The sequence below is a fragment of the Merops nubicus genome, unplaced genomic scaffold, assembly GCF_000691845.1.
Source record: "Merops nubicus isolate BGI_N331 unplaced genomic scaffold, ASM69184v1 scaffold17862, whole genome shotgun sequence".
Classification (NCBI taxonomy): Eukaryota; Metazoa; Chordata; class Aves; order Coraciiformes; family Meropidae; genus Merops; species Merops nubicus.
Window position 1 is genome coordinate 113 of NW_008591753.1, and position 9,804 is coordinate 9,916.

General features: G+C 47.0%; 1 protein-coding gene across 1 annotated transcript; it reads left to right on the forward strand.

The window, feature by feature from the left end:
• Positions 1-1,519: 1,519 nt before the first annotated feature.
• LOC103782609 (transitional endoplasmic reticulum ATPase) lies at positions 1,520-8,556 on the forward strand (the record flags this gene model as incomplete). The annotated part of the gene is made up of 8 exons (XM_008950383.1): positions 1,520-1,651; positions 2,059-2,161; positions 3,839-3,972; positions 4,212-4,347; positions 6,084-6,196; positions 6,861-7,025; positions 7,131-7,253; positions 8,344-8,556. Coding segments are annotated over 8 exons (1,119 nt in total), but the record flags the coding sequence as incomplete, so codon positions are not given.
• Positions 8,557-9,804: the final 1,248 nt, after the last annotated feature.

Genomic DNA, 9,804 nt, shown 5'->3' on the forward strand with positions numbered 1-9,804 from the left:
CCTCCCCCCCCCAAGTTATGGGGGTGCTTCTCGCTTATTCTTGCTGACTTCAAAAGACATACAGAAAAGAAAGCAGAACTATGGTTTCTGACAGATGCTATACTGTGACAGCAGCTGGTTTTGCAGCTGCTTCCAGATATCTCGTCCTGGACCTAGATGCATCTTTTCATTTCAAAGTTTCCTTGATTCATAGCAAGGAGAGCTTTCAATTTTGCTAAGCGTCATGCCACGTGAAAAGAAAGCAGCAAATGTTTTTTCAGTGCAAAAACTGAAATCCCAGAATGGTTGATTTAAAAAAAAATTTACAATTATCCCATTCCCTTAATCTATCTAGAGTCTGAGGCTTGGGGCAGCCTGAGTGGCTTGTCTGTCAGGTGTTGGCCACCTTCCTGTCATGGAGTAGGAAACCTTGGAGAAGAGAGCTAAGGTGGTTATATACTCTGTAAATTAAGTGCATGCAAATCAGAGTGCTGGATTGTAGTTAGCTGCCTTCTGAAAAAATTCACCTCTGCGTGACTCTTGTGAGACTGTGAAACCTCATGAAACCAGGTTGAGTTCTTCAGGATATGGCAGAAACAGATAGGAGCAAGTTCAGCTGTGGCCACCAAAATGATGAGGAGCTGGAGGTCAGAATGAATGAGGAGGGGCTGGGAAGAGTGGGGTGATGCTGCCTGGAGAAGGGAAGCTACTGCCTGATGGGGAAGGGGTTGGAGACCACATTCTTCTGAGAGCTGTGCCCAGGGACAGGACTACAGGCAGTGGCATAAGCTGGATCAAGGGAAGTTCCCAATAGATACTAGGAAAAAGGTTTCCCCCAGCCTTGGAGCAGTGCCCAGAAGAGGACAGGAATCTCCAAACTTGGGGACTTTCAGTGCTTGGTGGGGCCAGACCTTGAGTGACCTGCCTGAGGTCATAGTTTCTGTTTGTAGGGCTTGTACTGAGCCCCTCTGAGATTCCAGGCTGTGTTATTTTATTATTTTAGTGTGCCCTTATGTTACAAGTAGCTAAGGCCAGTAGAGGACTGGACAGCCACGTGAATGGATGCTGAAGAGCTGGTTACAGTTGATCTTACCTGCCAGTCTGGCTCTTAGCATTCCCTGTTAATTTGGCTTGATCCCGAAAGACAACACTATATCTGATAACTGTGATACCTAGAGTGTTTCAACTGGTTAGAGATACCACTTATAGTTTAACAAGTATGTTTCATGCTGAGCTTCACTGTCTGTTGCTACCTGTTGGCCACATCAGAGGGTCAGAGAGCTTGTTTGACACAAGAGCCCACAGGGAAGCTGGTGGCACAGGTTGTCATTCAAGAGGGTGGGCTTCAGTGAGGTCTAGGTCTGGGAAGACAGAGCTAAGAAGCAATTGTAGAAAGTACCAGGAAGACTTGAAAGTGAGAAACTCAAGACAGCAAAGAAATGGCTTTGAGCAAATATTTGCCTTCCTGGCATCCATGGCCGGGGGGGGTTGCTGAACTGCTGTTTTCACTCGGGTGTTTGGTACCTTTCCTTCCGGACAGGACGAAGAGGAGTCGCTGAACGAGGTGGGCTACGATGACATTGGCGGCTGCCGGAAGCAGCTGGCTCAGATCAAGGAGATGGTGGAACTTCCCCTCCGGCACCCAGCACTCTTCAAGGCCATCGGGGTGAAGGTGAGTCCCCGCGTGTGCTGGGTGGGTGGGCTTGTGCTTGCAGGTGACTCCTGACATCACAGGTTTGTGAGGCATTGGCAGGAGGTGTAATTTGTACGTGTGGGTTTTCTGCATAATGCTGGTGTCAGGGAAGTACTTCCTGACGTGTGCTGGACACGGATTAAAGTACTGGCAACTTGCAAGGCGGAGTGATGCTTGGAATCAGCACTGTCAGTTACTGGCAAGGTTTTTGTTTGTGTCATGCAAAGTAGTGAAGGTGTTGATAGCAGTGCTGGGCTGACAGCTGTTGCATGAGTTTGCATCACAATTTCAGACTGGATTTATCAAATGCTTTTAATTTTCACTGTGAAGCTACTTTGCTGTTCAGTTACTAGCTCACGACTGAAGTCCCTTGCCTTTTTCCTCAGCCTCCACGTGGGATTCTGCTGTATGGTCCTCCTGGAACTGGTAAAACACTGATTGCCCGAGCGGTGGCCAACGAAACAGGGGCTTTCTTCTTCCTGATCAACGGTAAATATTCTGGCTGCTTTGGCTCCAGATCTGCTGAGTGCCTGTTCATCTGCCTTTTGGTAATGTTGATGTGAATAGGGCTTGTAGAGCCTGTCTCCCTGACATCCTTCCTTACCTCCAAGCGTGCCTCTGGGGTCACTTGGGGACTGTTAGTGTGGAAGTAGTCTGCAGTAGCAGTGCCCTTGAGCTTGGTCATGTAGCAGGGTGGTTGGAGGACAGCTTCACAGCACAAGGGCTTGGATATACTTAAGTATTTGGGTGTGAGACACTGGCTACTGTTGCTGACATGTTCTGTTCAGAAAAAAAGTTGTTCTGCTTTCCTGTCAAGTAAAGCACAAGACCTGTTTTGTTTCACATGACAGTAATTGGGAGGAGCTTTTTTGAAAGCTTGGGCCTGAGCAAGAAGTGACAAACCTCTTGCACTCACCTGTAGCAGTTGAGATGGTTACAGGTTTCTGTCCAGTAAGGACCTAATTCTGAATTTCCCTCACTGCTTTCCTATCCCATTTTATGGTCAGTACCAGAATAACTGAACGTTTTTACTTGAGGAGTTCTGCTTTTCTTTTCTGATTTCAATCACAAGAACCCATGAAGATGACAGCAGAGGAACGTATGGCCCAGGATGGCAGTGACCAGCACTAGGGAAGTGACTTGCTTTATATCTCAAGATGTCAGATACAAATGGGCTGGTTTTAACCATATGCCGCCCTTCTCATGGCCTTCCTAACGTGTGTGGAAGCTGTCACTGCAAGCTAATCAGCCAGACGTTTCTTTAGACACTTCTGTGGCATAGTAAAAATAACATTGTCAGAGTTAGTGATGCATTCTGCCTGTGAGCCCCAAGCCTGAGTAGCAGGCAGCGAGTGACTTGGAATGAAACTCTCCTGGTGCCTGCCTGCACCAGTGGCTCTACATCTGGCACACTCAGTCAGCTAGCAGCTTTGCACTCTGGAGGGTCAGGTTCCTATTTTCTTGCATCTTTTAGAAGCATACTTTCTCTTCATTACTGCTCTCATTAGAATGATAGGAAAGATAGAATTGATCCGTGAGCCTGCATGAGTGTTTAGCAGGAGGGTTGGACTCAATCTCCAGAGGCCACTTCCAACTCCTAACATTGTGTGGTTCTGTGATCTCAGGGAATGCCATCCTTCCTTCTGGGATTGATGTGCTTACACATTTTTGTTTTTATTTATTCCTTGAGAGGAGAGGAGTCTTGGCTTTGTTTTTTGAACTCATTTATAGGATCTTTCAGAGGTCAGTGTTTACCTGTGTAATGTGAGTTAAAGGCAGCTTCAGTATCTTAGAGCTTTTTCCTTCCCTACCCTGGTAATTCATCACCATGTAATTTGATTGCTTCTCTTGAAAGCTAGGACTGGCATTAACAGTGTGTGGTGGCACATTACAGAGAAGCTTACCAAGTGTGAAATAGGGAAAGGAAAGAGGCAACTAAAGGTAGCTCACCAGCTTTTTCTGTTAAACTGAAAGCACCAAAATCACAATGAGAGTAATTCTGCATGCTGTTCTTGTCCATTCAGCTGCAAATTTAGTGAACTCTGTTGGTAGTATTTGTTTTGAAATACAGATTGTCCCATGTGAACATGGTACTACAAAAATTCAGCTGCACATCTTAGGGCTGGGTGCCTCTCTTCTGGATACCACAGTGCTTCTATTTTTCAGGTCCTGAGATCATGAGCAAGCTGGCTGGTGAATCAGAGAGCAACCTGAGGAAAGCCTTTGAAGAAGCAGAGAAGAATGCTCCTGCCATCATCTTCATTGATGAACTGGATGCTATTGCTCCTAAGAGAGAGAAGGTAAAGCCTGTTGAAGGTGAAGAAGTACATCCTTTTGGGTAGTAGCTGGCCTGAACCTGAGTTTGCCTACACGGTAAAGCAGTGTTTAACTTAATGCTTGGTATCAGTTGGACCTGAGGAGAATCAGGCGCAGCTCACAGCGTTCCTTGGCGGCTGTCGGATCCGTGCCCTGTGGTGCAGCACTGGCTCCTGCGTGGTGGCGTGGAGCTGCTGCTCTAACCCCTGCCTTCTCTCCGCAGACCCACGGGGAGGTGGAACGCCGCATCGTGTCTCAGCTGTTGACTCTCATGGATGGACTGAAGCAGAGAGCACACGTGATCGTCATGGCAGCTACCAACAGACCTAACAGCATCGACCCGGCGCTCCGGCGATTCGGTAACCGCCCCTCCGGTCTCTTGTCACGTGCTTCGTTACAAGCTGTGCTTCAGCGGCCTTGTAGGGGCTGAGCAGAAATCAAAGCATCTTCTCTTACATAAACCACTGACTTGTCTCCAGCTGCTTCCTTGAAAGTCAGTTCTAGGCTTCCAGCCTTTGGTATCCTTTTCTCAGAACTTGTAGAAAGGAAAAAAAACTGCTTTGAAGTGGAAAAGTGTGCCAGCCCTGTATTGAGTGAATCTATTTGAGGACACACGGAAGGAGTAAATACTAAAGGGGATGTTCATGCCTTAGGTTGCAGAAGTCCCTGAATTAATTTCTTTTATTGTTGAGAAGTCTGGTAGTTTCTGAGATCCAGGTTGTCAAAACTTTGCATTGTGAATGAATGTGTGGTGCGTGAACAGTTGGTAAAGTCTGTAGTAGCAAACCAGTCAAGTGTGCAGGGGAGCACAGCCTTTTCAGTGTTGCCAGAAGTTATTGCTGGTCTGGCCACTAGACAGACGACATGCTCTCTATTAACCCCTCTCCCTTCCCAGTGGGAAAAGAAAGGGATAAAGGAGAGAGATACATGGACTGGAAAGCTAAAGCAGCTTTAATGAAAATAACGACAATAATATGGAATATATGCAAATATATACAAACCCAGTATTGAAACCAACCCTTCTGATGGCAGTTATATATCATTGTCACCACTGATACTGTGAAGCAGGCACTGGGGAAGTCCCAGACTGGATTCGGCAGCAGATGAGAACTGGATTCAGGAGCACAGGGTTTGAGATCAAAAGCAGATTGGATTGAGTCCTCAGACACCAGCCATTGAAGAAGAGACTAATCCTTATGATCTCTGTTTTATACTGAATATGACAGATATGGGTTAGAACTGACTTGCAGGTCAGTTTAGGGTCTCCCGTCCTGTTGGTTCTGCCCTGCAGGTGCAGCCTCTTCTTTACTGCACCCCCAACATGGCACACCAGATTTAGCAGTGAACTTGATCTGCACAGAAGCAAGTATCAGCAGTGGCCTTTCTGCCCATAGCAGTCTTTGGTCGTAACTGTAAACATCAAGTGTTATCACCGCTAGAAGCAGACACTCTGCAAAACTGTTTACTTCAGAAAGCACAGTTAGATAGAAGAGGCTGTGCTGAAAACGAAAACAGAACAGAATTAGTTCTGTCATAACCCAAACAAGGACAAATGTGTAGCAAGCCATCTAAATGCACAGCTAGGGCTGAAGGACAAGGATGGTGTAGGTACGTTAGTTAATTTTGGAGTCAAACCTAGATTTCCTGCCACTCCAGGTACTGTGGCGGTTTGTTTTTCACCACTTGTGTACTGCTGTAAAAGTTCTGGAAATTTAAAATCTCTCAATATTTGTGGGCTTTTGTGATAGGAACACAAAGGTAGAAATAAACCAAAACTTCTCATGGTATGTTGGTTCAGGGAAGCATATTTTCCTAAAAATGAGGCTGAGATAAAATGACTAAACTAGGAATCGTCCAAGATTTCATGACATAGACTCCAGTTAATAGAGTAGTCTCACTTTCCCTCAACGGCCAAACCCTTTCCTCCTGGATCCTGCGCTGATAGGTGCTGGAGAGAACCCCGAGCTGTGGCGTTTCCCAGAGCTGTACGTGTGGCTTGCTGTCCTGCTGCTCGGCCCGAGGGAGGCGGGAGCAGCTGAGGGGGGCGGCAGCAGCTGCAGGCTCAGCAGGTCAGCCTGTGCTCTGTGCCCCACAGGCCGCTTTGACAGGGAGGTGGATATCGGTATCCCAGATGCCACCGGACGCCTGGAGATCCTGCAGATCCACACGAAAAACATGAAGCTGGCTGATGATGTGGATCTGGAGCAGGTGAGTAGTGTGCTATTAGGAAAGCTTGTCTCTGCAGACAGGCATTGCCAGTGCTGTTTTGTAGTGGAAGAATTGTTGAGGCTTGACCACAGACAGGTAGTTGTTCCTTTAGGGCAGCATGAAACTGGGTGAATACGTGGTCTCTGGGCTTCCTTCTAACTAGTGTACTGGTGACCAAAAATCCTCATGCTAGTTAAGAATGGCATGGATAAGTTAAAAAAATGTGTTTCAGTCCAGTGTGGAAGTGCCTTGCCACTGTCCTGCTGGCCTTGTTTGCTGTGGCATTCTCCTTTAAAGGAAAGCAAGCCTGAAATACCTCACTCAGAGCTGGGTGAGCACTGGTGACACTGGACACTGTGGGCAAACTGGATGGTTCCTGTGATCCATGTCCTAATGAAGAACTGCAGTCCTCAGGGTTACTTCTTTGTGCACTGTCTGTATTATAGTAGGGGCTTTGATCTCAAGTAGGAGGTTGGAACAGCAGTCTGTGGCCTTGCCTCTTGAATGTGTGGTGGCACTTGTCTTGAATCCATAGCAAAGCACAGATGTTGCTGTCCTCCAGAGCTTTGCTGTGCTTTGCCATGAGTGACCAGAGCATGTGTTGCCCTTTCCAAGAACTTGCTTGTATCCATGTGAGTCATAGTCAGTTTTTTTTTACTTTCAGGTGGCAAATGAGACCCATGGCCATGTTGGTGCTGACTTGGCTGCTCTTTGCTCTGAAGCTGCTCTTCAGGCTATTAGAAAGAAGATGGATCTCATAGATTTAGAAGATGAAACCATTGATGCTGAAGTGATGAACTCGCTGGCTGTGACCATGGATGACTTCAGGGTAATGCAGAAGTGCCTCTCTTTCTTTTGGGTGCAATGTCTAATTGCTTATCTGAAGTGAACAGAATGTGTTAGAATTTACATGGTGCCCTTTTTCCAACGATAGTGGGCTCTGAGCCAGAGCAACCCTTCTGCTCTTCGGGAGACTGTGGTGGAGGTGCCACAGGTTACCTGGGAAGATATTGGTGGTTTGGAAGATGTAAAGAGAGAGCTCCAGGAGCTTGTGCAGGTAAGGGTTTCCAGCAGATTTTTGCCTATTCAGCTTGAAAAACAATTCTAATAATCCATAATTTCTTCACATTCTCATTTGGGCTGTGAGCAGGGTGATTGTAGAAAGTTTTTTATGGAATTTGCTTATAATGGACTAAAAATGCTATGATGTTCCACCTTAGTGCACTAAGTTGGAGAGGAAGGAGCTGAGGAGCAGCATCATGCTTTCCTTAGCTGAGTCTGCAGTGCCCTCTTGAGTGGGTGTTGGGCTGCATGCAGAAGCAGCAGCAGTTCTGCTGCTTCTAAGAGGGGACCAGCAGTGGAACTGCTGCCGAGAACCTGCTTACCTGGTGGCATTATGCCAGAAAGTGGGTGATGATTTTCTTACCGAGAACCTCTGAAGGGTTTCCCATCAGCACAGAGACAGGTGAGAAGGAGTTACAAAGTCACCTACAATGGGAAAGATGGGGACAAAAGGTCATGAGTGGTCCTGAAAATCCTGGTGGCTCTATTGGGATGTCTTGGGTTTGTTGTGTTCCGGCGTTCAGTTGGTGCTGTAGAAACATCCTGTCTGTGAATAAAAGAATCCAATTTCCAATCTAATTTTCTGACGTTAAAATCATTACCTATCTTTGACCTCCTTGCTGAGGATAAGAGCACACATCGGACACCTTGCCTGTCTCTGGAGAGCAGAGCGAGTAGGTTAGCTAATGAGCTGTTCCCTTTTGCTTCTGCTTTGCAGGGCAGAGTGTAGTTGGGGTTAAGTGTGCTGGAAACCTTCCTGAGCTGAGACTTGGTTCTTAGAGGTAAATGGGTTGTTTAAGGCAGCTTTCCAGTTTAGCTGTGGTGCTTTTCAAACCAGTGTCCATTTTAAAAACTCCAGTGCCATCAAGCAGGCAGGATCTTCTGTTTAACCCACCAGAAATCTCAGTGTTCCTGGTAGGAGAAGCAAAAACGACCTAGTGGAAGGTGTCCCTGCCCATGGCAGAGGGCTTGGACTGGATGACTTTTTTGAAGGTCCCTCCACACCCAAACCATTCCGTGAGCCTAAGTTCCAGGCCTGTTCTGGTTCATCACAAGCGATTTTTGTTTGTTCTGTTCTCCTTCAGTATCCTGTGGAGCACCCAGACAAGTTCCTCAAATTTGGTATGACACCATCGAAAGGTGTTCTGTTCTACGGGCCACCTGGCTGTGGTAAGACACTGCTGGCTAAAGCCATTGCCAACGAGTGCCAGGCAAACTTCATTTCCATCAAGGGTCCGGAATTGCTCACCATGTGGTTTGGTGAATCTGAAGCTAATGTGCGCGAGATCTTTGACAAGGTAAAGTGTTCCTTCCACTCCCTGTGCTGTCTGTGCCAGGTACCCCCACAACTTTGTCTCTGCTATGTCTGTCTTGCTGGCCTGGTTCTTGTTTGTGTCTTTTGTGGGTTTTTTTTCACTTGCACTGGGAGCAGGGGCTGCTTTCCTGATGTTAGGGAGTTAATCTTCAGCAGCAGAGTTACTTAGACTGTTCTCTCTGGCTGCAGGATCATAAATGCTGCAGTGCCTTAGCAGTGAGGCTAACGTTAGGAGGGCATAGATGTCCTCCATGTCCCTGAAAGCTTACCTTCAACCTTGTTAGCTGTCACCTTCTACAGAGTTTCAAGAATGTCCTGCGATATACGTGGCTTGAAAGGAGCCCTCTCCTCCTGCCCAGTTGCCTCTGTAGATAGTGTCACCTTATGGGACAGGAGGTATCTGTATGGATTATCATGGGAGTCCTCACTCTTGAGGTCAGGGAAAGTGCTGATAGAACAAAATTGGAAGGAGAGTGACAGAAAAATGCAGACTGGGAGGGAACCTCAGGGGCCATCTAGTCCAGCTGTTTGCCCAGAGCAAGGAGAAGACTTGGAAATGCGATTGCACCCCTCAGTGCCTCATGTTCTGAAGATGGAGATTCTCTGACCTCTCTGGGCCTGTGTGCTGGTGTTTGAGTGCTGGTGTTTGAGCTCTCTCATTATGAAGGGTTTTCTTCCTTCTAACTGGAATTTTCTTTGCAGCTGTTTGTGTATGTGGTCTTTCATCCTGCCACTGCACACCTTGAAGGAAGAACTGACTTGCTTTTCCCTGTAGTCTACCCCTTAGGTAGCTGAGCACAATGATTGGATTTACTCCCTCCATTGGCTGTATCTCACCTACTGATAGTTGAGAACCTAAATAACCAGTTGACATCCCCAGGTCTTGCAGGAGAGTTCTAGTTTAGGTGAGCTGGCTCTGGCTTTCCCTCTAGACAGTGGAGTTTCCACCTTTCTGTCTGCTTCACAGTGCTCCTAGCTTTGGGAAGATTCAGCTTGATGTTCAGGATAATTTAACTGAGGCAGAAGTTTTTTGCACTTTGTGTGGCAGAAGACTGTTCTGAAGCAGCTTCTCCAAGCTCTTCTTGCATCAGCAATGCTCTGGTACTCCTTTGAGCTGTTTTAAAGGTAGGGTAGACTTTGGGTGAAATCAACGTGGTCGTCACCAGGTGGTATTAACATGTGTGATGGTTTAGCCCCAGAGAGGAGCTGGGCACCACATGGCCACTCACTC